The following is a 27,452-nucleotide window of genomic DNA, read 5'->3' as shown; positions in this document are numbered from 1 at the left end:
TATGGCCCCCAAAGCCACGGGGTATAGGGGAGCGGGGCAGCCCCTTGCATCTGCAGCCCCCTTTGCTTTTCTATGCTATCCCTCAAAGAATCCAGCATGCAGCCTGCCCAGATGGTCCTGCCCCAGACTCTGGCTAGTCAGCTGGGTCAAGGGTCCTGCCTGTGACCCGGGCCCTTGGGGACTGTCCGAGATCTGGGATTCACAGGTGAGGCTCTGAGCTTGGTTGAATGAGAGTTTTAAGAATGTGCTGGAAGACCCTGTCCCTTCCCTGTTTTGTTAATTATGTTGAAAGTTACTGTGTAGCTAGGGATGGATTGGGAAGAGAGCAGGGAGGTGATGACCGGAGGAAGCCTTGCTTGGGACGAGGGGGTTGGCATAAGGGCCACTGCCAGGGCCAGGCCATGTGGTTTGAGGTTCTGAACCTGCCCCCACTTGCAGTCTTCAGGACACTTGGAGGAAGGGCCTCTTTGGGGGCTGCCAGGAGGGGCCAGCTGGTGAGACACATCAGGCTCTGTAGCCTGTGGGAGATGGATGAGTGGGACCCAGGGGTGTGGCAGGGACAGCAGGTGGGAGGAGAAAGGAAGTCCCCAGGACGGGGGGAAACAGAGAAGGGGCAGTGGGGATGCACAGAGACTGTGCTGGCGGCCCGGTGCTTGGCCACCCTCACCAGCAGCTGACCCCCATCACGAGATCCCAGAGCCTCCACAGTCACAGCAGGTTTATTGTCGGCAACAGAGCACCGCGATGCTCTCCCGGGGAGCACAGCTGTGGCCACGAGGGGAGCAGGTGGGGTGGTGGTCGGGAGCAAAGGGGGTGCTGAGGTCCAGGCCTGGTCTCCTGGGCCCCGTGTTCCCTCCTGCCTCTCTGGGTCCAAGAAGCATCAGTCCATCTGGGTGTGGACCACCCTAGGGGTGGTTTCTGGCTGGGTCTGCCCTGGGCAGGAGAGGAGGGACCCTGGGGAGTCTGGGATAGTGGCAGCGATGGCTGTGGGGCTGGCGAGGAGCAGCCAGGCCTCACAGAGGAGCAGGAGCCCCCGAAGTCCCCTGGACATGTCAGGTGGGTGACGACAGGCCAAAGCAGTATCAGCGCTGGATTTCCGGACCCCCTGCTCCCCCAGCTCACTCAGCCCAGGAGAGACCCAGGCCCTGCACCCCAACGAGAGGGACCGAGGTGAACAGCTGAGAGTGCACGGGGGTCTCCCAGCACCTGGCGGGGCTCAGCGCGGAGTGTGGGGCGGCCTCACGTCTGCAGCTCCAGGACGCGGCTGGGCTCCAAGGGTGGGGAGCCAGCTGGGCTGGACCTATGGGCCTCTCGGAGGTCCTGCAGTACCTGGAGCAGCTGGGCCAGTGGGTCCTCGGGGGCTGGAGGCAGATGCGGGACGAGGGCAGAGCAGGCAGGGTCATGCCTGTCTGGAAGGCCGGAGGCCCCTGGGAGGGAGGCCCCACCCACCATCCCTGAAAGGGGGGTCAGGTGGGAAGCACCTACCTCCTCCGGGGCCCGGGAGCACAGGGCCTGCCTCTGGGTCCGCACTCAGCTGTCGGTGCTTCTCCCTGTGGGGGAGGACAGGATGTGAGGGCTCCTGGTGCACTCGCCCAGAAGGCTGGGTGACCCAGGGTGGGCCTCCTGAGCTGGAGCGGGCGCCTGCGGGCAGGGGGCTGTTTCAACGTACAGGAAGAAATGTGGACCCAGGTCTCGGCCCCTGGTCACCTCCCGCTTCCCCCCGTCCAGCCTCCTCCTCTGGTCCCCCGTCATCCTCCAGCTTGGCAAAGGTGGATCAACGGAAAGCACTTTGGAAACCAAGCGTGAACCGTGTCACTTCTGTTTCAGAGGGCCCTTGGGGAGAGATTCAAGCGGGGCCTGAAAATCCCCTAGTGTTACCTGGCCATGGAGTGAGTTTCATTCTTATGGGAACAGGAGACAGGGACATTTTAACCACGGCTCCTACCCAGGGTTCACCAAAGGTCCCCGGGTCGCTCAGATACAATCCTCTGTGCGCTTACACGGAGGGGCGGTGAGCAGCCTTGCGGACCCTGTGCTTGAAGCTCCTTATTTAGGAATTCTACTGGCTCAGCCCTTTGACCATCTCCCTGATCTATTTTGGGTAAAATAGATCAAACTCCTCCTCCTCAGTTGCCTTCTAGGCCATAGGGGGTCGCTCTGATCCCTTACCCCTCTGCTCATGTGCTTATTCCACTTTTACTGTAGGATAAACCTGTGTCGTTTAAGCCACCAAGCATATGGTAACGTGCTACAGTAGCCACAGGAGATGAACCCTAGAAGAGCTGGTGAGGCCGCGAGGAGGTTGCCCGGCACCCCTCCAGGCCCCGGGGGCAGGGGTGTGGGAGAGAAAGCTGCCCCCACGCGAACAGACTCAGGGAAGCAGTGCTCTTAGGGAGCGATGGATTGCTTTAACATATCCCCATGCTGAACCGCCCCCACCAGAGGTTCTGAGTCAGTGGGGTAGGGCCCAGGCATCCTGTTTTTAAAAAGCGTTCTGTGTTTTCTAAGCTGGAGCCAGGGCTGAGAACCACTGAATTAAGCGGGTTGGCTGAGGGCAATCCTGGTGCTCTGAGGGCACCAAGGGAGGGCTGGGCAGATGAGGGGGCCGGGTCAGCCGGGGGGCACGGAGCAGCTACAGCCTGACCCTGGGCTTCCACAGCCCTTGGGACCTTCATCCTAAGATGAGCCAGCCTCATGCTGCAGAGATCCAGGTGCCCTCCCAGGTGTGGCTGCCATAGGCACGAAGGTGCAGAGCCTGATTACAAGGGAAGAGACCAGCCACTGCGGAGGGGCCCTGAGCCCGAATCCCGGCTCCAGCCCCCGCCTGGCATATCCCCTGGGGCTGCCCAGGCCCTGCTGCGTGGGACTCGCTGCCCCTGCACAGGCCTCCTCACCGCAGTGTGGCCTCCACACCCAGCAGGTGCCGGTAGATGAGCTGAGCCTCCAGGTCATGGTCGAGAGGGTCATTCCACTCCTGCAGGGTCACCCGGGACCGCGTCTTGTCGCAACCCAGATCTGGGGGCAGAGAGAGGACAGAGTTACAGGCAGGCACTGTGAGCGCTTATGTCCAACTTCCTGGAAGGCAGATGGGGAAACCGAGGCCTAGAGAGGGCAAGGGATGCACTCAGGGGCCCCCAGGGCGGAGCTGGGCTGGGGGCACAGCCAGAAGTCTGGCCCAGGGCCTGCCTGTGGCTCCCCACACTTCCAGGGGGCAGCCTCTCATCTCTCTCGGGTTCAGCTCCTGAGCCATGACTGCAGGACGTGGGAGTTGTGCAGGATACAACTCAGGGAGCTGGACCACTTTCTGGAAGATTCCTGCCTGGAAGGAAGCAGGGAGCAGCCTGGAACTGTAAGATCATGGTGAGGGGAGCCGGGGTTTTGTGCCTTGGAATAAGCCGGCCCTGCCACGTGCTGCTTTACAACCTTGGCAGAGACACCTGCATTTGCTAAGTCTCGGTTTCCTGCTCCACAAAATACGGCTGCCCAGCCCTGCCTCGTAGCGCCCTGGGGAGCCCCACTGTACCAATGACAAGGGTTACTGTCACAAGGTTACGGCCAGACGCTGCAGGTCAGGCCAACCAGCCAGGGACGCCCTCGTAACAAGCTGCCACTGCTCAACCTCAGAGCCAGGGCTGGGCTACAGCAGGTGGGCCAGCTTCCAAGGGCCTGGACCCCACCGGGCTCGAGGGTCGGCCTGGCCTGCAGGCCAGGGGCTCCAAGTGCTGAGTCTCCTCTGTGACTGGGGAGCAAGAATTTTGTAAAGCAAAGGGGACTTCCCTGGTGGCGCAGTGGTTAAGAATCCGCCTGCCAATGCAGGGGACACGGGTTCGAGCCCTGGTCCGGGAAGATCCCACATGCCGTGGGGCAACGAAGCCCGTGCACCACAACTACTGAGCCTGCACTCTAGAGCCCGCGAGCCACAACTACTGAGCTCGTGTGCCACAACTACTGAAGCCCGTGCACCTAGAGCCCGTGCTCCACAACAAGAGAAGCCACCGCAGTGAGAAGCCCGAGCAACGCAACGAAGAGCTCGCCGCAACTAGAAAACGCCTGCGTGTAGTAACGAACACCCGACGCAGCCAAAAATAAATAAATTTATTTAAAAAAAAATTTTTTTTCTAAAGCAGGTAGGGATAAGGAAGGAAGATCTTGAGCATTCTAGAACTTTACTGTCCAAGAGGGTAGCCACTAGCCACTTGAGACCATTCATATTAAAATTAATTGAAATTAAAATAAATTCAAACCTCAGTTCCTCGGCTGCACTAGCTACATCACAAGTGCTCAATAACCACATGTTCAGGGCTGGCACATGCACAGTATTGGACTGTACAGATACACACCATTTCCATCATCACTGAAAGTTCTAGGAGAAGCTTCTCTCTGTCATCCCTCCAGTGCCCAAGGCCCAGGGTGCCCCCAACTCACGGCTCCAGTATCAGGCTGCCAGTGTGGAAATATGCAAATTAGGGGGCTGTCTTCAGCCCTCATTAGCAAGGAATTCCTAAAGTGTGCTCCTTCGAACACTGGTTCTGCAAGAAGCTCATTCACTGGGCCAGAAAAGTGTTCCCTGGCAAAGGAATTTGGGAAGTGCTGGGCTGGCTAAATGGTGTCAGATATGGGATTCTAACTCATTTTCAGGCCTCCTCCAGGGCCTCTGAGGTACCCACATGCATCACATACATCAAGTGGCATTTCCCAAACCACCTGGTCACGGGACCCTTTCTGTCCAGAGCAACTGCGGGGCCTGGTTGGCCTCAGGTGAGTGCCCACAGGTGCCCAGGTGGCTCCCCGCCAGGCCAGCGAGGAGGGGCTCCAGGGACCTGTCGGGGACAGATGCAGTGCCATGAGGCCCTGGTCTCCATCCCACCTGTCTTGTCCCTCTGGTGGCAGCAGCTCCACTTGTCCCCACGGAAGACTCCAGGGTGGTAGGAGCCTAGCAGGCCGGTGTTGTTGATGCTGACCTTCCGCAGTGCAGACAGCCACTGGTTCAGCTCGTTCACACACTACAGGGGGCACGGGGGGTGGGCACTGATGAGAGGTCACCTCCTCCGGGAAGCTCTCCATCCTTGAAGCTGCCCTATCTCTCAGAACTACACAGTCCCTGCTAGCCCGCTCGGCAGCTTTGGGTGAATTAGGAAAGGCTGCCCTTTCTCCAGACGGATGCAGCCCGCACCCGGCACATGGCTTGGTGAGCAGAGCGTGGGCTGGATTTCAGCCACCACTGGCCCCCTCAGCCGTGCCCTTGGGCAGTCCACAACCTGCCAACTATATGTGGTGGCTCTGCTGTCACCATTTTTTCCCTGTGGCTCTAGACTCTGACCCAACAGGGAGTCCTTAGAGGTGGGGCCCATGGGATGGGTCTGTGACCTCCCACCCCTGTGCCCAGGACAGTCACTGCGGGGAACAAAGCACGCCCCCTCCCACTTCACCTTCCTCCTTGCTCAATGTCCCTGCTCAAATGCTGCGTATCAGAGGCCCTCCCTGAGCACCACTCCTGCTGCACCCTCACTTTGTCCCCTCCCTGTCTCAGTCTCCACTGGTTCCCATTTGACATTTTAAATATTTATTTATGGGTCCATCTTCTCCCCTGGGATGGAAGCTCCACGAGGGCAAGGACGCTGTTTTGTCTGCCGCTGTAACCCCACCACTTAGAATAGTGCCTGGAACCCAGAAGGTGCTCAATAAATATTTTTTTAGATGAATGAATGAATGAATGAATGAGTGAATGAATGGATTAATACATGAACAGAGGAGAAAGGGACTTGAGAGTGTGCACCCAGAGCCACACACTCGCCTAAGTGTGTGATTGTTATGTGTGAATACACACACACACACAGAAACACACAAGCAGCAACTCAGATACTTGGAAATACACTTTCCAAAAACATGCACAATGTGAAGCTTCAAGACATGGGGACACACCAGTCCACGCACCGGACCACACCCAGACCTACGTGTGGGTGCCGAGGCAGGGCCACGCAGAGACATGGGCATGGCCTCCCAGGCACCCAGACCCCAGGAGACACACACGCCGCACTCACATCAGATTTCACACCCCTGCTGTGCCTGATGCGGCCGACAAGGGGGTGGGAGGCTCACTCGATCCTCATTCCAGCCCACCCAGGCATTCTCCCACAGTACCCCGATTTGCAGGTGCCCCCTCGGCATGGCCCACACCTTGCACTGCAGGTAGGCGGTCTGGGACCTGCCCGTGTCGTCCGTGTAGATGACCTGCATGACGTGGGAGCTGCCGAAGCTCTTCTCCTCCACCTTCTCTGCTGCCCGGATGTGGGCAAGCTTGATGAGGGTGCTTTTCTGGGGGAGAGGGGGAACAGGGGAAAGGAGGCTCAGGGTCCTAGCCAGGGTCACTCCACTTCCCATCTCTGGGCCTCAGTCTCCCCTTCTGCAGCATCAGGGGTTGGTGTTGGGGATCCAGAGTGCCTACCCTCCCAGGAGCCTACTCTGAGAGTGCCCTCAGCCGGGACAGAGCGCAGACAGATGTGCCTGGCCTCTGTGGGCTCCCAGCAGTCCTGGGAGGTCTCAGCTTTAGCAAAGTGCCAGGAAACCCAGCTTTCTGGGGCTGGAAAGCACTGCCTGCTGTGGACCAGGCCCTGTGCCTTTGCAGTTATTTTCCCAACTCACCTTTGTTCTCCCAGGCCCTAAAAGTCACATCCCACCTCCCGGACCCTGCCCCACTCCTGCCATCATCGAATTTGATGAGATACAAATGGGACAGGCAGAAGCTCTGGACCTAAAACATCTATGACCCTGAGGGACCCCCAACCTGCTAAAGCTGAATCTACGCTGCCAGCGCCCAGACGCTGTTCTCCTTGCTTCTGGAACTCACCAGGGCCCTTCATCATCCGAATGACCAGTCCCCACGGCCCTCAGGCATCCAAGCTCACCACCCCTGCTGGCCTCAGGGACAAGCAGAGAGGGGCAGTGCCAACTCTTGGGAGGAGTGGGGAAACCTGGAGGGGAGCCCTGAGGACACATGTCTGAGCCGTCTCTGGGTGGGGCTTCCCAAAGAACAGAAGGGACAGCCCAGAGGAGGATGTGCTGTGTGCACTGGGGTGTCTGCTGGAGAAGAGGCAGAAAGGAGGCAGTGGTGCGGGCGGTGCTGCACAGGGGGATACACGGGGGTGCCCAGAGGATGGCACAGCTCCGTGCCAAGGAGCGGAAAGGGGCCCAGAGGAGGGTGGGTAGGCAGGCTTTGCCCAGGGAACCCGAGGGCCGGGCAGCTGCCCAGAGTGAAAGAAGCTGGAAGGTGGGAGGCCTGGGCTGAGGGGTCACCTGAGCTCCTTCACTCCCTTTGCTCCCACCCCAAACTGCACAGGGCTGGTTGGGCATCCCTGGAGACCATCCCCCAGATCCTGGCTGACTGGGGGTTAGGTTGGCCCTGCTTGGGGGTCAACAGGTCCATCCAGGAGGTATGTGCTCAGCGCTTTTTGGGAGAAAAGTGCTCAGGAGAGGCCAGCCCAGGGGACGTAGTGTCTTCAGTAATACCATTGGTCTAGATCCTGCTCTGTGCCAGGCTCTGGACCCTTAGAGAGCTCATCTCATCTAATTCTCAACAACCTGGTAAGTAGGGACCATTATCTCCAATTTACAGGCCAAGACACCAAGGCTCAGAGAGGTTGACACACTTCCCCTAGGTGCACAGGGCAGGAACCCAGGACGCCTCTCAGCCCCTCTCTGCTTCCCTGAGCTCCCAGTGCCCCACCTTCCTCATGCACCTGACCTAGAAGCCAGGGCTAGACACTGCAGCCGCTGCCCACACCAGGACCCCCTGAACAGAGGACCTTCTTTCTCATGGGTCTTAAGTGACCTTGTGGCTGACACCAGGAGCCTGCATCTGCCTGGCTTTCTTCTCTGACCCCGGTGGACCCTGGGATGGGCTCCAAAGAAGCGATAGGTGCCTCCAGGCTGTTATAACCCCTCAGAGCCCTACTTGCCCTCATCCTTCCTTACCCACCTTGGAGCTGGGTGTCTTGGCAAAGCTGAGAGCCTCCGTGGTGAGGCAGAAGTGGAGCTTCTTAAAGGAGGAGGACATGAGGGGGCCCTTGCCCTTGGTCCTGTGTATGAAGAGCGGCCCCTCCTTCACTGGCGGCGCCTGCAAGCTCAGGGCCCGCTGCAGGTCCAGCTCTGTAGGCCAGGGAGGGAAGGCGACAAGTGAGCCCCCTGGAGGGGAAGGAGGGGCGGACCGAGGGCGGGGCCGGGGGCGGAGCAAACTTCAACAGCAGGCTGTGGGTGGAGCTGCGAGAGGCACTGAAGGCGGCGAGGCCATGGGACGGGGGCGGGGCAAACGTGATCGGCGGGTGAGGGCGGGGCCGCACCGGGAAGCGCTCACCCTCTTTCTCCTGGATGTCTACCAACTTGGTGATGAAGTCCTTCAGCTGGGCCACGCCCTGGCGCACCGTGGGCTGCAGCGGTTCCATCCAAGCCTCCTTAGCCCTGGAAGCTGGTGTGTCCATGTTGCCCACGTTCTGGACCGCCTGGGGGTTGACAGCACGAAAGGCCAGGCTCTGCTGGGTCAGAGGCCGGGCCACTGCCGCTCCCCCCACCCCCACCCAGTCTGTACTACTCCCACTGTAGAAATGGAGGTTGAGATGGCACAGGCTCTGCTCACGGGCCTACTCTATCCCCACTGGGGGTCAGGGGTGAATGGATCACAGCTTGAGACCTTTCGGGGACTTACAGTTGAGACTACTTGGGCCCAACCTAGTGACCTTCCTCTGCAGATTTAACAACAGATTCCGCTCCACTGGGTACCCTGGTCCCAACCTGGTGCCAAACAGATCTAAGTGCAGCCTGGGAGTGAGTAGATCTGGGGGTTAGAAGACTCCAATTCACCCCTGACAGGCTGTGAGGCCTTGGGCGACCTCCTGCTGTGGACCTGTTCCCTTATCCATGAGACTGGGTGACCATGAGAAAGCTCTGTAAACTGTGAAGTGCAGCGCCACATGAGGGTACCGCTGGCCTGCCACAAGGCTTTCCTGGAGCCAGTGGGGAACACACGGCAGTCCAGGCAAGGACCCCTGTTCAGCAGCCAGCTGGGCACCTCCCGCCAGTGTCCAAAGTCCCGGACCTTGGCCAGCAGGAGCAGGGTGCGGCTGGTGCGGGCGTCTGCGTGCCGCTCCCGCAGGTGGAAGAGCTTGGGCGCCATGATGGCAGGAGAGATGAAGCGCAGGCACAGGAAGCTGGTGACGGCGATGAAGGGCACGTTCTGGAGGGGTGCGCGAGAGTTGGGGGCTGGACTCCCCTAGGCCTGGGCTCTGACAGCCCCTTTCCCTTTGGCGCTGTCCCCACCTCTCCGCATCACCTTCCCACTCCCGGCCCCGGCCCCGCCCTCGGCTTCTAACCATCAGGCCCCTCCTACCACATCTTGGGGCTCCACCACTTCTTTTCCCCCCCACTTTCTCCCCTCCGCCCAGCCCCACCGGCACAGGGCGAACCTCGTCCTGGGCGCTGGGGAAGCGCTCGCGCACGCGCCGGAAGAGCTGGCGGAAGGTGGCGCGGACCACGGCGGGGCATGCGCGAACCGAGCGACTGAGCGAGCTCAACAGCGCCCCCAAGTGGGCGCGCAGCGTCTGCGCGCTCTGCTCCAGCACCTCAGCTTCGGTCTGCGGGCGGTGCAGCCCGGAGCACCTGAGTGAGCCCGGGGCAGACCCGCAGAAAGGTCGAGGTCAGCGCTTGCACTCATGACTCGGACAGGGGCACCCGGAGACACAGGCGTAGAAAGACATCAGCCAAGACACGGACACAGAGACCACGCCCAGGTGGGCAGTGCAGACGAAAGGTAGACCAGGCAGAAAGAGCTCTAAACACACACTTGAAGAAAGGGCCTGACCCCCCCGCCCCCCCACCGCGCCTTCAGGGATCACCCCTGGCCTCACCCTACATCCTTGACCTCCACCTTGCTGGGGTCCAGCTCCACGTACTTCTTCTCCTCAAACACCCTGTCAATGATGGGGCCCAGGACGCCGTGCAGATACCGCATTCCAGCCACCTGGGGGCCACCGCGAGCCGCATTGGTCCCGACTCCCACCTCCAGCTGCCCGCCATCTTCCTCGCAGCTGGCCTCCCAGCCACCTCGGGCATCTATCCACCCAGGATAGAGCCAGGCACACAGGGGAAGGCGGCTCAACAAACTGCAGCTACATGAATGAATGAATGAATGAATGAGTGAATGAAAGTCTTATCCTTAAAGAGCCCTGGACGGGAGACAGAAGAGTCAAGTTTAAGTTTCAACTCTGTCTCTTAGCCTCTCTGAACCTGTCTCCTCATCTATAAAACAAAGACAATATACTATGCAAACTCACCTTCAGAAAAGACTCCATGGACTTGGAGGCCAGAGAATTGCTCCGAAACAGGGTGTTGGCCTCACCTACAAGCAGAGGTTCCCATGGGTAGGGGGTTGGCAGAGGGACAAGGCTTTGGGGAGGAGGATGGAGGACCTTGGGGCTGGGGGCTCTGTGCTGGATGCTCAGTAAAGAGCCTCCTGGCCACCTCCCAACCCAGCACCCCACCTCTGCCTTTTGCTCTTTCCTTTGCCTCCTAATCTGACCCTTCTCCCTCCTTAATCGGACCCATCAGCCTCCTACAGGAGGACTTTGAGATTTCTCTCCTCCCAGCATCCCTGGAGTCCTGGGCTCTTGTCCCCCACCATGCCCTCAGACGGGCCATTCCCTCCCAGGCCTCACTGGTGCGACCCAGCTCCAGCTGAAAGAGCAGGTCCAGGAAGTCTTTGGCCAGTCCCTGCCCAAGGAAGAGCTTGAGCAGGGTGGTGGCCACGTCCTGGCGGCATTCTGTGCTTGTCGTCTCCTCGATGAGTAGGATCAGCTGCCCTGGGCTCTGCGGGAGGCAGCAAGGAGAGGTGGGGCTGCAGGACGCACAGGGGAAGCCAAACCCTTCACTCTGAGGACCGCAGAGGACCATGGGGAAGGGGGGGCACTTTCCCAAGGGACGGAGGGGCCCTGGGCACTGGCTGGTTCTTTACCATCCTGACAACTCAGATCTCTGCCCTTCAGAGTGGGTTTAGAAGGACAGGGAGGACACACGGACTGTCCCTGGACCCTCCCACCTTCCCCCAGGGGCCCCCTCACCTGGGTGCCCAGCTTCACCTCACGGCAGAGCAGCTGCACCAGGGGCTGGTAGCAGCCGGAGGGCAGCACCATCTCGTCCCGCAGCCGCACCTCCAGCTGCAAGGAGCCCAGGTTGCCCCTGGAACGGGCAGCCTGTGACCTCTCCACCAGGGACCCAGGCTGCCCGGGGCCGTGCCCCCTTCCCCACTGCCTCCGTTTTCCCTGCGGTCTCTCCGCACGTGCCCTCCACCTTGGTTCCCTGCACTGCCTCTCCTCCCATTTTTTGCCTGGGCTGTTCTCTCTGTTTGGAAAGCTTTTCCTGCCTCCGTCCTCAGGGGAACTCCATCCGTCTTCAAGGCCTGGCTCCCCGCCACCTCTACACTCCTGTGGACTCCAGGCTTCACCCATGTGGACTCCCCAGCCTTGAGCCTGTCAACTCCCAGAGGATAGCTCCCGCATGTATATATTTTACACTGGAAGCCAATCAAATCCCCAAGCTTCAAAACAACCTGCCAGGGGAAACTGAGGCTCAAACAGGGTAAGCACCTTGCCCCATTAGACCTAACTTCCAAGCTCCCTTGCTCTGACCCTTCTAGGGGAGGCCGATGACCGAGACTTGACAGTCTCTACAGCCCCCCGCTGCCCACAGCACAGCACGGCTAAGTGACACATGGCTTCTAGAAGCCATCAAGTCCGCCGTGGCTGGTTCTGTGGAAATGCCTTGGAGCTGGACACAGGCGTGCGCCCAGCCTCTGCCCTGTTGAGGGTGGGGATGGGGGGGGGGTCTGGGGCCTCCTGTGGAGAGACAGAGCTGAAGCATCCGAGGTGGGGGACACTGCTGGTCCTCCACTTCCGGGCTAAGTAGTGGGCAAAGAGGCCAGAGGGCTTCCTTGATAGGGCTGCCAGATTTACCAAAATAAAAATACATGACACTCAGATAAATTGAGTATTTTTAATATAAGTTTGTCTCAGATATTGGATGGACATACACTAAAAAATTATTCAAGGTTTATCTGAAATTCAGTTTTACTGAATATCGTGTATTTTATCTGGCAATCCTATTCCTGGAAAATTGGGAGGAGCTCTGGCTCAGGGAAACTGACTCAGAGCTCTGGGGACTTGAACACTGGTCTGAGGTCTGCAGAGAAACCCTTAAAGGGAAAGTATCTGAAGGCTTGTTCTAGAATCTGCCAGAAGACAGAACGCAGGAGACGTGTATTGCCTTGGAGCTCTGAGGACAGGGCTGAGTCCAGGACTGTGAGAAGGGGGACGAGGCGGGATCTGGCCAGATGGAGAAGGATGCTGGCCTGGTGGGCGAGGGCCACAAGAAACCTGGGGTGGCATCACCCACCCCTGACCAGCACACCTGTCTCCCTGCTGGCGCCAACGCTCTGCCTCCCAGGGCCCAGAGCCAGCCCTGCCAACCCTGCCACCGAGCCACAGGCACTCACTCTTCCCGCTGACTCTTGGACTGGTCGGGCTGCAGCTGGAACCAGCCCTCCTCCTGCTGGGCCGCCCGGAGTCTCTGGACATTGAACACCACCTGGGGGTGGGGCAGAGGCATTATGGGTCGGGGGGCATCCTGGGGCTGGGATCCTCAGGTCTCTTCCTTGCCAGCTACTGTTCTTTTAAGAGGGGGTACCTTCCGAGGGTCCCTGAGCACCAGTGGCTGGCTCTGGGGAGTCCCGGGCCTCCTGGGGATGGCCAGACGGGATGGCCGGGATGGAGGCCGGGCGGGTGCGGCCTGAAGGGGCAGGGTGCTCACCTTGCCCAGGAAGTCATTGCGGCTGACAAGGTCCCAGTCCCAGGCCTCCACGCACAGCGCCTCTGCCGCCCCCTCCTCCAGCTCGAATTCAAACGTCTCGTTCCAGCGTGGGTAGCGTGACTTCTTCACGATCTGCCCAGAAAAGGGTCAGCGGGGGCGGGGCTGACGCCATGAGGCTCCCCAGGCCCAGCCAAGGACAGACACCCCCCACACTGCACCTTCCCCGCAGGGGCCCTGATGCAGCTTCCTCTCCTCGGTCCAGGCAGAGGCCCCGAAATAGCAGAGGTAAAAACTTCCTGTCCAAACCCCTACTTGGTTCTCAAGTGGGGAAATTGAGGCCCAGAGTGGGTAACGCACTTGTCCAAGGCCACACAGCAAAGTGGTAGCAGGTTGCACTGAGAACCCAGGTCTCGACGCCCTCCCCGCCGGGACTGAGCTCACCACCCTGGCTGTTCCCCAGAGGTGAGAAAAGTCACGTGGGCAGCTGTTGGACTTTGCAGATTAACCCCAGGTGGGCTGTCTCGGCCCATCTGGGCCAGAAGTGAAAGGCAGCTGAGGCCACAGGAGCTGGCACCAGAAGGGCTTGGACCCACTGTGCACTCTCGGAGAGGTGTCCCCACTTTTCTGAGCCTCCTCTGTAAGATTGCAGGCCCAACCTGACCTCCCAGGTGACCCCCCTGCCCCCTCCCGGTCCCCCAGCCTCCTCACCGAGGTCTCCTGCGTCCGGCCGTTGTAGCGCACTCGGACAAAGGGGTCAGATGCACCATTCCGGTCCTTGGGGGCTAGGTCCCTGCGAGGGAGGAGAGCATCCACTTGTCACCAAGCGTCCCCTGGGCTAACACCCCACCACTGTGGGGTAACCCCACGCCGGGCTGGAAAGGCCTGGGCTCATCCTGGGCCTGGCAAGCTGGGTGGCTGTCAGCTCTCCAGCCATTCCCACCGTGGTCACGCCATGGACCCCTGGGGCGGGGGCATCCTCCAAGGCTCCTTCTGACTCGGCCGCTGCAGGTCGGCCGCTGCACCTCCTCTGGTGGGCGGGGCAGGCAAGGCAAGCTCAGCCGTGGGACAGCCTGGGCCAGGGGCGCCCCCCTCCCCCTCCCAGTTTCCAGGGCAACGGCCACCTTCCTGAGCCTCGGTTTCCGCATCAGTAAAATGGAGAAGATAATCCCTTGAATTGAGATGATGGGCTTCTAGAAGGCCTGTCCCCGCAATATCCCCCCTACTTGAGGGAGGCCTTGGTGAGCGGCCCTGACCACCATCCTGCCCTCTCTCCACAGACGGTCCTTTATGAAGCCCAAGGCTGGCCGCGGTGCCCCCAGCTTAGAACCCTCTGGAAGAACCACAAAGCCCAGCCCCGTTCCCTTCCCTGGAAATATTATTTTCTGCTCCTTTCCGTCTTTTCCATTTTATGCCTCTCGTGACTGCTTTTCTTTCCTCCTCAGAACTGTCTAATAAAATTCCAGAGTTTGGCCTTGAGAATCTGCCCAGAAAGACGAGGAGGAAATGTCCTGTCTGTTTCTGCCACAAAGGCAGCTCCTTACAGGGGTTGGAGCCAAGGAGCCTGGGGGATGAGTCCCCTCACACGCCAGACAGAGGGCTGACCGACCACTGCCCCCCACTCCCACCCAGGCACTTGCGAAGAGGAGGCCAGGCTGGCCCAGCCGTCGTGTCCCCGACAGTCTGGGCAGCGTGTGCGCACGTGTGTGCGTGTGTGCGAGTGTGCGTGAGCGTGTGAGCATGCGGGTTACAGAAAGCCTGGCCCGGGCGAGCCTGAGGAAGGAGGAAGTGGGTGAGCAGAGAGGCGTGGATGGCCCGCGAGGATGACAGAGCGTGAGGGACGTGACTGTGATTCTGCCCAAGGCCAGCCCTTTTCCAGCTGGCCGTGCCTCTTCCACATCCCGGCCCCAGGACAGACAATAAAGCCGGGGGAGCCATAGGCCTCATGTTCAGGAGGGAGGTCTTCCTCCCAGAGTGGCCAGCTACCCCGCGGCTCCTCCACAGGTGCCGGCCTGCTGGTGTGTTCCTCCAGGGGACGGCAGGGGGAGGCTGGGGGCCCCCGCCTGCTCCCACCCCAGAGCCAGGCAAGGAGCCGGCGGAGGGGGGTTGGAGCCAGACAGGAAGGTGCTTCTCATGGACTGTGTGTGACTCACACTCGGACCCAGATGGGAGTGGAGCCTGCAGCTAAAAATACCCTGGTAGGGGTGGGGGGTTCCCTGTCACAGGTGACAGGCCCATCTTCCCACCCAAGTCACTGTGGCTCCTGGAGAGAACCCCGCCCCTCCCATCTGGAGGTTTTCAGCCACTCCTTCCACCCCCCCACCCCACCGAGGACTCCCGCCCACCTCACAAGTCGGGCCAAGTTCATATTGAAGTTAAAGCCAGGGGAAGCCCAGTCTTGGCACTGGGGCGGTATGATCAGGGTTCAGGGTCCCCTGTCGCCCATCACCCCCACTTCTCTAGGACGCCTGAATTTCCAGCATTAGAACATCATGCCTTCCCCTAAGAGACACAGCCTCCTGAGCGGGGTCATCTGGGAAACGTCTTCAGGTCAGAGAAGCCGCCCCCGTGTGCCCAAGAGCCCGCTTTCCAGGGAGGAGGCATGGGGTCAGGAGGTGGAGTCGGGGGAGAGGAGGCCCAGCCAGCATCCACAGTGGGTTTCTCTAGTTTCGTGGGGCCCACTGCCCAGTCTCCCAGGGCTCACCTGGCCTCCAGCACAGAGCAGCGCAGCCGGCAGGCCCGGGTCCCCGGCACCACTTCCAGCCGCAGGTGGATCTCGCCCTGCACCTCCTCATCAGGGTCGACCTCCGTCAGATGGGCCCATCCACTGAAACCTGAGGGGCCGCGGCTCAGCCAGGGCCCTGGCCCTTCTCTCTCAGCCCCGCCAGGCACCACGGGCCCCTACACAGTCCCCTCGGAAGCCTCTCAAGCTCCCGTGAGGCAGGGGCTGCTGTCCCCAGTGACAGGTGGGGAAACTGAGGTTCAGAAGCTGAACAACAGTGGTTAAAAGAGCCTGGGTCAAAGTCCAAGTCCTCACTATTGTGCCACGCTGCATTTGGTGGCCCTGACCCTGACCCATCCTGGGACCGGCCTCTCTGCCTCAGTTTCCTCATCTTAAAACAGGGGGAGAGTGGCTGTCACCCAGGGGTGCTGGGAGGAGGGCCTAAGCCCAGATGGGGGTGCGACGAGGGAATGGCATCATTAGGGCCACTGGCCCCCAAGGGGCTGGCTGGGGCCACAGGCAGGACAGGCCTCAGGCCTGGCAGGGGCCAAGAGGCTCCGTGAGTCAGCAGACGCCCCCGCCCCCAGGCCTGCCCCAGCCTCACAGACGGGAGCAGGTGTGTGCTGGGGAGGCCCCTTGAGAGTCACAGGGGCCCCGGCCAGCAGAGCCGGAAGCGTCTCAGAGCTCCTGGTCTGAACCTGCATTGGCAGATGGGGACTCAGTCCAGGGGAGGCAGCACCAGGTCACACGGTGAGGCTGGGGCAGGGCTGACCCCTGCAAACAATGTCCGCATCCCCAGAATCCTCCAAGGAGCTCTCCAGCCTAGCCCCGCTCCAGGCCGACCCCTCAGGCTTAGGACACTAGGACCCAGGCTGAGGGGACCCCGTGGCGTACAGAGCCAGCCAGATTGGGAGGAGGGGTTCCCACACCTTGGCCATGCAGCATAAAGAGGCCCCTTCCTCTGCCTCCAGAGGCCTCAGATCCCACCACTAGCAGCCCCTCTTTGCCCTGGGGGGATGTGGTCCCAACTGAGGGCGGGGACAGAATGGGGCACAGAGGCCGGGGTGCAGGAGTTAGAGAGGGCCACAGGCCCTTCTGGGGAGGGTAGAAATGGCTTTTCCTGAGCATGGGGGCCTGAAAGAGCCCGGAAGAAGGGTCTCAGAGTGGAGGGTGGGCCGGGGACTGGGCAGACCAGTGGGGGGACAGGGGAGGGAAGCCAGGGGAGGAGAAGCAGGAGTGGGCTCCCTCCCGGGATCTTACCCTTAGGGTGAGTAGCCAGGGTGTCCCTGGTAAGGCAGACCTTCCCGATGACGTCGTCCCGGCTGGAGGGTGGAGAGGGAGCCAGAGCTGGGCGGGGCTCGGTGCGGAGCCCAGGACCCCCTCCCGCGCAGTTCAGGGCCCCTGGCGGGAGCAGGGAGACTAACACTCCAGTCACTTATAGGAGCCCACGGAGCCGGACCCATGACCCTTCTGTAGGCCCTCTCATGGGCGTGGGATATGTTTCCGCACGTGGACTGACACGCATGCCCACAAACATGCCAAGCTCTTCTCTCCGGGGGCCTGTTTCCTAGCTTGCATCCCCGTGCATGTGCACACGCCCAGTGCATGTGCACACGCGTGATGTGGTGGGAGCACAATGAATCCACACACACATACACAGACACCGCACATCCAAACCCTGCACCTTCCGGATCCCCCCGGGCTCCCCCTCCCTCCAGGCTGGAAAGAGGATGCCGTGACCAGCAGTCCCAGCAGCGAAATGGGCCAGAGAGGGACAGGTGGCGGGGTCTGGGCCCCAGCTGAGGACTGGGGTTCCACCCACCTGAGGGCATCCTCGTCCATGACGTAGAAGGCCACCGAGTGGAAGGTGGGTGGCAGGTGCACCTGATACTCCTCGCCCCAGAAGGGGCACAGGGTCTTCCACACAGTGGCTGTCCTGCAAGAGAGGACCCTCGGCACTTGCCTGGGCCGCCCGCAGGCCCCGGGCTGGGACAAGGCGGGGCTGTGTGGCTTGAGCCCACCTTTCCCCACATCTGCCTCCACTCCCGGGAAAAACTGCTCTGCTAGGTCCCGGACCCACCGTCCATCACCAATCATTCCCTCCTGACCTTCCTCTCTGCCCTGGGTGGGGCACAGGCTGCTTCTATCAGGCCATTTTCCATTTGGGGAAACTGAGACCAGAGTTGGCAGTAGCTGGCCTCAGGTCACACAGCAGGACAGTGGCAGAGCCAGGACCAAAGCCTCCCCCTGGCTCCTGATGCTGAACAGACTCACTGAGGGTAGAGGCAGGGGGATGGCCAAGTTGACTCTGGAGACAGAGAGTCCTCCTGGGGGCCCTGAGAGCCAAGGTCTGGGTCCTGACCCACAGAGGTCCTGTATGGGCAAAGCCTCACCCAGTTCTGGCCGAACCCCCCCCCCCAGGACAGAACCTTCAACACATAGGGCTCAGCAGGGTATGTGGGTGTGGGGAAGCTGAAACTTCCCAAGGACCCAGATGAAAGCTCCGGGGATCACCTTCACCCCAACCAGTTCTTGGACAGGTCACTTGAACTCTGGGGCCTTGGTTTCCCTGTCTGTCATTGAGACAATCAGAGCATGCATCTCTCCCCCCTCATGGTGTCCATGCTCAGGAGAGAATCTGGAAAAAGGTGTTTGCAGTGAGAAGAACTGTGAGGCTGGCAGCCTTGGCTATCCATCAGCAGTGCACACCCAGATGGGCAGAAGAGCTGAGCGGCTTTGGCCATGAACTTGGAGGCAAAGGCCTGGGTGAGAGAGGGGACCAAACAGCAAAGACCCTGCCCAGAATCATGGAGCCCATGGAGAAAGGGATGCCCAGGGGAAGTGGCCCTTCTGGGCAAGTTAGTTCTTCTGTAAACGGGATGTGACGCTATCGTACGGAGCTCACTGGAAGTATTAAACGGGCTGGAAAAGGTTCCTCACAGGGCCTGGCGGAGACCACATCCCCTAAGTGACAGCGGTTGTTACTAGTCATCATCTGTCCCTCCTGCGGGTTGTAAAGGTTGTAAAGAGCAACAGAGTCGGTGAGAGGCCCTTGGCTGAGCACCCAGCCCAGGCTAGATAACCACTCCATGGGCGTTAAGGTCAGTAATTAGCAAGACTTGTGGGTCTTTCTTACCTCCTAGCAGGCTGTTAGGGCCCGATGGGCTCCAGGGAATCAGATGCTCCAAGCCCTCGCCACGCAAATCTCCATGCAAATTTCACACACACACACACACACACACACACACACACACACACCCCGCCAGATGTGTGAGCTGGAACGGGCCGGGCCGGGGGAATGGCGAGCAGCCCATCTCACTCACCCTCAGGTGGGGGCGGGGCGAGGGCGGTACCTTATGATGGGCTCGTTGTCCACCTTCACGATGCAGTAGGGGTCGCTGCTGCCTGTGCTGCAAGAGAGGGGCGGGGAGGGGCTGACTGATGGGGCGGCCGGCCGTGGGCACCCCTCCTTCCTCCTTCAGGGGCTCCCAGTGACCCCAGGAAAAAGACAGTCAAGGCTGAGGCACCAGGTCCTGGACTGAGACCCAAAGAATCCTCAGGCAGGAAAGTGTACCTCCAGCCTCGGTCTGGGAGGGGGCTGGTGAGGCAGAGGCAGGATCGTGCACCAAGGCTCCCCTGCCCGCTGCTTCTCCAGCTCGGGAAAGGGTGCTTCTCCTTCCTGCCGCCTCCCACAGCCCACCCCCCTGCCCCGCCTCAACCAGGGAAGACAGAAACAGCAGTCACAAAAGCCTACCCTCAACCAAGTCAGCCCCTCACTCTCTCCTCTCAGACTTGGTTCCTCCCGTTCCTCCCGCCTGGACTGCCTTCCCACTCCTCCCAAGACCCCTCCTCAGTCCCCTTCACTAAGAACCCTCTCCTGTCCCAGAGGCCCGGAGTAAGGTCTCCCCTGCCATCCCACCGCCAGCCCCCTCCCTGGCACGTTTCCCTCCATCCCAGCACTGCTAGTGATGTACTGTCACCAGCTGCCTCCCCTACCTGTCTATGAGCTACCTGAGAGTGGGGACCACTTCTGTGTTGACAGGGCTTGGCACAAGACGGGGTCCCGTGAGTGTTTATTGGATGAGTGAATGAATGAATGAATGAACGAATAAAACCCTCGGCCTCAAGCTCCCAGCCATCTGGAAAAGAACGAATGGGCCAGGCAACCCAGGACCGCTTGGTTCCCCCTGTCTCTGTTGGTGGGGAATTGATTCCTGGGGTTGAGGGCAGCCCTGGCCAGGCCCAGGGCCACTACTGGGCAAGAAGTGGGGGCGGCCTGTCTTCAGAAGTGCCCTTCAGGCCTGGCCTCCATAAAAAGGAAGTGTTTTTGCATGTTGGAGGTTGGGGAATTCCAAGCCCAGCTTTCCTTCTCAAAAGGGGATCTTCCGGCAGAGGAAGCTACTAGAGACAAACATCTCCAAAGGCTCTCCTGACACTGATGCGAAATGTCTCCTAAGACTTGGTCCCCCCTCCCCGTAGAGTGGGACCTGTAATGCCAGCTCACAGGGTAGGTTCCCTGGGTCCCTGGCATGATGTGAGGCCCAGCCCGTGGGAGGTGTTTAGTAAATGTTAGCACTGCCCTGGACTCCTCCTTCTTCCGTCTGTAACCCTCTCCCCCATCATTCAAGAGCCCTTTCCTCCAGAGAGCCCCTTGGGAACATCCCAGCTTGCATCCCACCGCCTCAAAGCCAGGGGACTCCGGGCCTCAAGCAATCAGGGCCCCGTGCACCGCGGGAGCTGGGCTGGGTGGCCGGGCCCAGGAGCTGCATGTGTAACTCGGAGCAAGGAGGGAGAGGTCAGGGTGGCCTGAGACCTCAGTGGCTGCCCCCCACCACAAGGCCTCCTCTGCCTCCAGGTCTGGGGCCTCCTGGCAGCCCCAGGGGCGAGGAATCTCTTGCTTTTCCCTGTAAGCCCGGCACTGCCCACTGCTCAGCTCAACGAATGAATCCCTACTGAACAGTGAGGTTTGGGGCTCCTGTTGCAGGCGGGGTCACTGGGGTGGGCAGAGGCCTGCGGGCAGGAGCAGACCTAGCGTTCAGGGCAGCCGTGAGCTGGGTGGCTGGATCAGAGGGGCGGAAGGGGGCAGGGTCAAGAGGGGGCTGAGGCCAGATTTAAGGACCTGAGCCCAACTGTGGCCCCTGGCCAGCTGTTGGGACTTGGGCCTTCTGCCCTGATGAGGCCCTTGGGCTGGGCCCCTCTCCCACTTCTCCTTCTCCAAGCCACTCACAGCCGCTGCTGGCCCAGCCTGGCTCCTTGTGGGGCCTCTATATTTAGGGCCTTGGCAGTTTCCAGGCTGTGGAACGGGGAGGATCAGGGTAAACCCCGAAATAGTCCCGGGCCCATCCCCAGGGCCACTGGGCGTGGGAGCCAGTTGGCCACTGGTCACCATGAGACTCAGCTCCTGTATGGCTGACCCAGGCCCCCAAGGATGGGAGGAAGCATGACAGAAGCAGATGGGCTCTGGAAGCTGTTGGTGATGGGGTACACAGCTGTGCTCTGTGCCCTTAAGGGGACTCAAAACCCATGAGTGGAAGTGTCCGGGAGGCCGGTGGTCACTGTGTGATGACACCCTTCCTCAGAACTGTCTCAGTCAAGATGGGTCACCATGAATGAAAGTGAACTCCCCGTCCTCAGAAGCATGCAAGTCCCAGCTGGAAGGGATGCTGCTCGGGAGACAAACTGGGGCTGATGAGGCCCAGTGGGGCAGGCTCACCGCCCCCCGTGCCTCCAGCACTTGGGGAGGGCCTCCTGTGACCTCCAAACCCCCGCCATGCCTAAGCCAAACGCTCTGCGTGGCATTTGCGAGGCTCGGTCCCCACTGAGTCCTTCTGGCAAGCTTGCAACCTGGGTCCAGCTAGGTTGGCCTGTCAGCAGCAGAGTGGGTTTGAATCCTGACTTCTCCCCCTACTGGCTGTGTGGCCTTGGCAAAGGACTTCCCCATCCTGAGCCTCGGTTTCCCCATCTACAAATGGAGCATATCTACCTTATAGGGTTAATAAGAGGATTAAATGGGAAGGTCCTGGACACATCTGAATCTCCCCTACTGTGGACCAGGCGTCCCTTAAGGGACCTGGCATGCCAAGACGAATGAGTCATGGTTCCTGACCTCAGAGTCACGTGGTGCAGGCAGCCCACGAAGGAGCAATTGCTACCAAGGGCTTCGTCCTAACTCCAGCTGACCCAAAGTGCTGGAAGGCATGGAACAGGGGCAAGGAACCCTACCCAAGGGCACCAGGGAAAGTCCTGAAGAGGAGTAGAAGTTTGGAAGAGGTCCTAAAGGGTGAATAGGAGTTTTCCGGTGAGCCCTGAAGGGGAGTCCTTGAAGGCAGAAGACTCACACATGGGCAAAAGCAGGGCTGTGAAGGCCAGTAGCCCAAATGTGAGGGGCTGAGGTGGCGGAGTTTCACAGCTGGATTTAAGAGATGGTTGACGGGTCAGAGCTGCGCACACCAGCCTCTATGGGGAAGGCAGAGGAAAGGAGGTAGGGGGAGGTGAGGAGGCAGGAGGGCAGGGCAAGGACAGAGATTCTGGAGGCAGAACCCTCAGAACTTGGTGGCCGCTCCCCTGGGGATGGAGGCACTTGGTGGAGTCCCTCAGCTGTGCAGAGGCAGGGCTGGGCAGGGAACCGGGCACCATGGCTCCCAGGTAGGCAGAGTCCACTGTTTCACCGCCCTAGGCTGGTGAAAGCCTAGAGTCGGGCACTAGGGCCAGCGCTGCAGGGATGCGGAGGGAGGCAACAGATGGAGGGGCTGCTCCTCCCAGCCGCCACCAGCCACAGGAGGCCAAGCTGACCTAGATACCAGTGCTCGCGTGGGGGGTGCTTAGAGGCTGGGCCTGGAGGCTGAGACCCTTCTCAGAGCTCATCTGCCTTCCCACCTCAGAGACCACATTCCCAGCTCCCGCCCCAACTCCCCCGCACGCAGGGAAACCCACCTTGAGACAGCCCGCCCAGCACCCTCCCTCACCCATTGCCATGGCAACGGCTGAACCTGGCCTCGTCAGGCCCAGGGGGCCTTGAACTGGAACTGCTCATGGCGCTGAGGGTGCTGGGAAACTCACAGGGGCCACTGTGCGCGCGAGGGAGATGCCCTCGCCCGGTCCTCCTGCACCCCACTCCCCAGTCCACCACCTCTCTGCATCCGGGAGCGCCCTGAGGAGCCCGGGGGTGGGGAGGTGGCCAGACTTTGGACCGTATGCTGCCTCCGGGCTCCCCCGCCCCCTCCTCTAGGCAGCGAGGCCCCTCAAGCTTCGTACTCTCCACCGCTCTTATCTGAGAGGGATTCCCACCTCCAGTTTACAGCAGGGAAACTGAGGCTTTGGGGACAGTGAGCTGCCTAAGGCTCATACAAGGGAGCCAGTGATGGGACCGGACTGCTCAGCTCTGGCACCTATTGAGGAGGGTGGGACCAGGGCTTCGGAAACCTCCTCAGATCTGGCCAGGGCCCAGGGAAGGTCCTAGGTGTCAGTGCTTGTTAGGAGCCCTAGACTCAAGACCTTGCTCCGCCACTTGGAGCCAGCATTTCACATCTCTGAGCCTCGGTTTCCACGTCTGTAAAATGGAATGGTGAGAACGACCTTGCTGGGTGGTTGTGAGGATTAAAGGCAACGGCTCAGGTAAAGCCGAGGGTACAAGAGCAGCTACGACCCAGCCCCCCATCCTGCACCGGTCCCAGCCTCCTGACCTAAGGTCCACTCTTCAGGCCAGCCCCTCCCTTCCCAAATGCACAGCAGGAAGCCCCAGGACAGCCCGTGCACACTCCCAGGTGCTAAGGGTTCCAGAACTACTGAGGAACACCCCTCGTTTCTAGGGGGGGCACCCCACACCCTCCAGCCACACCCCGCCCCCCCCCCCGCCGGCAGTGCATGGAGACAACTCCTTTTCGATGTCTCCCCCACGCCCAGCTCCTGTCCTATCAAAGTCTCTTCCCCTCTTGAGCCGCCGTTCTCTCCCTCCCTATTCACTAAGGCCCCTTACAGATCCCCGCCCCCTCCCCAGACCCCGGCCCTTCCCTGTCATCCCCTGTCCGGTGCTCGCAGCAAATCTCACTGTCCCCATTTCCCTGCCAGTCTCCTACTGCAGCCACACTCGGCACACCCTCACCACTGCTCTATTTGTGGGCTGGCCGTGTGGACCCCAGAAAGGTCAGGCAGGCATAAGGGGCAGCGCCCCTCCCCGGAAAGTTGGGGTTCCCTTCTCCGGCCGTGCTCACATATCCTTGGCGGGCAGGTTCTTCCCCTCCACGATGCGGATGAACAGCGAGCTGCGCTTGGCCATCGTGGGTCCGCGACGCGGGGTCCTGGCCCGGGGGGAGCCGGACGCCAGGGTCCAGGGCAGCGGCCGGCGGTCGGGCGGGCGCTGGACTGGGCGCAGGGGGGGCGGGCCCCGCTGGGCCTGGTAGGTAAGCGCGGGGGCGGAGGAATCGCTCCCACTTCATTCACCCCGCCCCCGCCCCATGTGAGGAGGGGGGGAACACAGCGCCCTGGCGGACCAATCGGAAGCCGGGGCTCCCCGGGGGTGGGCGGGGCAGGCCCGAGCCGCGGCGCTCATTGGGCACCTGGGGCGGTTTAGGGGAGGGGTCTGCGCTGAGGGGTTGGGGAGCGCAGGCTGGAGCTGAGGGGCGATGGGCGCCCCTCTAGACTAGTGGAGCCGTAGGGCCCCCGGTGACTTTCGCCACGGGTCCTTGTGGGCGGAGGGCGTGGTCCGAGTGCCTGTACCCAGGCGCTCAAGGGCTGTGAGCCCGAGTGTGCTCTGGGAGGCGTGAGCAAGTGCGGGGATGCGCGGGTGGGGTCGTGAGAGGAGGATAGCCCTGGCCACCCGAGGCTGACGCTTGGAGGCCCTGCAAAGGTGTAAATTGAATGGATGAATAATCGGATGAACTTAGTAAACAATAGGAGTGTTTGTGTTAGAGTTGCGTGGACCCAGAAGGAGGTGAAGCAGGACAGCTCAGAGATTTGGGGGATCCAGAGGTGCGGGGGCCAGTTTGAAAGACCTGGATTATTTGGGTGAACCTGCTTGCGAGGAGGGAGCTTTCTCAGTCATCACCTCATTTAAGGCTTTTACATCCCCTCAGTGGGAACCTGGATGAGGCGCTCAGGTTCACAGAGGGGAAATTAACTTGCTGGAGGTCACACAGCTCTCCCCTGGCAGGGCTAGGCCTGGCTTCCCCAGAACTCCGTGACTGAGGGCCTTTCCACAGGGGGCACGATCTTTCTCCCAGACTCGGTGTCTAGAGCTGAGTTTCTAGAATTGTCCCCCTTCCCAGATCTAGAGGTCACAGTCCGGGGCTGGCACAGCAACGACTGGCCCTGGGCAGCTGGCTCCCGGTGAAGGTACTGCCCCAAGCATGACTGCAGACTTGGGTCCTAGCCCCAGCCCCACTACTCCCTTGCTGGGTGACGCTGGGTGGCTCCCTGAACCTCTCCGAGCTGGTTCCATTTCATCACCTGCAAAGAGGGAGCAGTGACACCTGCCCAAAACACCCCGGACACACTTCGTGTCAGAGTGCCTAGCAGGTTCTATTTCCTGTCACATTTTGTTTTCTTTTCCTATTGTGTTATTTATACACTACATGCATGCTTTTCCAAATTCAGAAGGTATTGAAGGTTTACAATGCCTTCAGTGAAAAGTCAGTCTCGCTTCTCTCCCAGCCGCTCCCCTCCCCTGCGGCAGCCACTATTCCTGATCCCTTGTGCATCCTTCTGGACACAGTCTCTGCCTACAGCGCATCAGCAGACATGCGGTTTGTGTTTTTTTCTTTCATACACAAATAGTAGCTTAGTGGTTACACTGAGAGTTTCACTTATTTTATCTTGGAGAGCCGTGCATATCTGTACACAAAAAACACCGTTGGTCTCTTTGCCGCTTGCCCAGTTTTCTGTTGTGTGGAGGTACCATCGATCATCTCTTTGATGTCCCCTGTTCGTGGATGAGCAGGTTGCCGCCATCATTTGCTTTCACCGAACAATAGCATGGCTCACACGTCATTTTGCACGTGAGCAAATGTAACCAAGGATAAATTCCTAGAAATGGAATCCCTAGGTCAGAAGACATGTGTGGGCGGGACTTCCGTAGGATTTGCCAAATTTCCTGCTGCAGTGGTGGTTTCAGTGTACACAGCCATCAACATACAGGAGAGTGCCAGCTCCCCTGTGTCCTCACTAGCACGCTAATTATCAATCTGTGATCTTTGGCTAAGTGATCAGTAGGAAAATAATGGTTTCTCAGTGTACTTAGGGCTATTTTTTCAGGTGGTTTATCAAGGCCCTTATCAGTCATCCTCAGTTACTGAGATTTGCCCCCTCTGCCTGTTCATCCTTCAGGCATGTGCCCCCATCCCTGGGTTTGGGCGAGGCCCCCTGGGGAGTGAGAAGAAGTTTGTTGGCTTCTTGGTAAATTGGGGGCTCACTCCCCACCACCGTGGGCTGTACTGAGGCCTGGTTGGTGGGTGGTGGGCAGGGAGGGCCTCTGCCAAATCTAGTGTTTGGGTGTTGCTGCAAGGTATTCTCTTCGGGGCTTCCCTGGTGGTGCAGTGGTTAAGAACACACCTGCCAGTGCAGGGGACACGGGTTCCATCCCTGATCTGGGAAGATCCCACATGCCGCAGAGCAACTAAGCCTGCATGCCACAACTACTGAGCCCGCGTGCCACAACTACTGAGCCCGCGTGCCTAAAGCCCGTGCTCCGCAACAAGAGAAGCCACTGCAATGAGAAGCCCCATGCACCGCAACAAGAGTAGCCCCCACTCGCCGCAACTAGAGAAAGCCCGCACACAGCAACAAAGACCCAACACAGCCAAAAATAAATAAATAAAATAAGTTAATTAAAAAAAAAAAAAAGATATTCTCTTCACTGAGCTGGGAGACACACCCCAAAGCCAAGCCACGGAAGCCCAGGCTAGGCTTCTTTTGTCTGCTTCAGGACCCAGTCCTTGCTTACCTCCAATGCTGGGGAGCTTACCCCCTCTAAAGGCAGCTCTGTCCATTGTCAAACTAGTCCAACTGTGAGCAAGGCCTGGACCCACACCCCCTGAGCTGCCAGAGCGGTCCTTGGGGCCTAAACCATGGCAGTTCTCCCCAGAGCCTTCAGCCTACTCAGCTCCAAGCCAGGCTCCCGTCCCCCCTATGAATTCTAGACCCACGCTGACCTGGTCATTGTCCCCCAGAAACCTCCACTTTGTCACGAGCCTTTCTGGAGTATAGCTTCCAGAGTGGAGCTGGGCCTCCCTTCTGTGCTTTGTGCTCCACAGAGCAGACATGAACAGATCAAACCCTCCCTTCTTCTGGGCACTAGATCTTTAATGATGCTACCCACAATCCCCTTAGCTTTTGGGGGCCGCACTTCCCAGATTTCTGGTTCGAAACAACAGAAACCAGTTCGGACTAATTTAAACAGAAAGGGGTTCATTAGAGGCTACTGAGTGTGTCATGGATTCTCCGGGAAAGCCAGAGAACCAGGCCCAAAGGCCACACCCAGCGAGGGACAACGCCCCAAATCACATGCCCGAAGCGGCTTGGTGCGGACACCCCCACTGACGCCCTGGCCAGACCCCTCATCTCATGCCGACTCTGGACGCCAGGTGCTGCCACCACAGCTGTTACCCAGCCGCACCCCCTGCGTCCCCACGAAGCTGGGAAGGCTGGGACAGCATTGTCAACATCTGTGCCGGGAGGGGCCTGCCTCCGAAGATGGGGTGGGGGGAGGGAGGAAGGCCCTGGACAGAGGAAGGGGGCTCAGGTGCTGGGCATCCCCAAGGGTGACAGTAGTCCCTGCAGGGTCTTGAACTTCTCCATGCTGCACCCCAGATGACATCCCTTTAGCACCCACTAGATGCCCACCTGGACTCTGGGCACCCATGGTTTTCTCATTTGGTTCTCATGACAACCT

The 27,452-nt window shown here is 60.0% G+C and overlaps 1 protein-coding gene across 2 annotated transcripts; it reads right to left on the bottom strand.

Moving 5' to 3' along the window:
- Nucleotides 1-703: 703 nt before the first annotated feature.
- Nucleotides 704-23,979, bottom strand: RASA4B (RAS p21 protein activator 4B). Of its 2 annotated transcripts, XM_082361271.1 has the most exons (21): nt 23,779-23,979; nt 18,922-18,978; nt 17,391-17,504; nt 16,829-16,890; nt 15,551-15,680; nt 13,558-13,639; nt 12,850-12,981; nt 12,536-12,627; nt 11,106-11,223; nt 10,704-10,854; nt 10,323-10,387; nt 9,897-10,009; nt 9,456-9,648; nt 9,089-9,226; nt 8,351-8,495; nt 7,976-8,145; nt 6,178-6,315; nt 4,868-5,003; nt 2,895-3,015; nt 1,486-1,550; nt 704-1,361 (listed from the first exon to the last, which is right to left on the bottom strand). In XM_082361271.1, exons 1-21 carry the CDS (start codon nt 23,841-23,843, stop codon nt 1,240-1,242), a joined length of 2,409 nt encoding a protein of 802 aa, XP_082217397.1. In that variant the 5' UTR covers nt 23,844-23,979; the 3' UTR covers nt 704-1,239. The 2 variants fall into 2 exon arrangements, with proteins under 2 accessions (XP_082217397.1, XP_082217398.1); XM_082361272.1 differs by lacking the exon at nt 23,779-23,979 and having other exon boundaries at nt 18,892-18,978.
- Between the last annotated feature and the right edge of the window lie 3,473 nt (nt 23,980-27,452).

The sequence above is a fragment of the Balaenoptera borealis genome (assembly GCF_965194805.1).
Source record: "Balaenoptera borealis genome assembly, chromosome: 16".
In the NCBI taxonomy this organism is placed as follows: Eukaryota; Metazoa; Chordata; class Mammalia; order Artiodactyla; family Balaenopteridae; genus Balaenoptera; species Balaenoptera borealis.
Note: the sequence above shows the minus strand (reverse complement) of the source record. Positions and strands in the feature narration are given on the sequence as shown.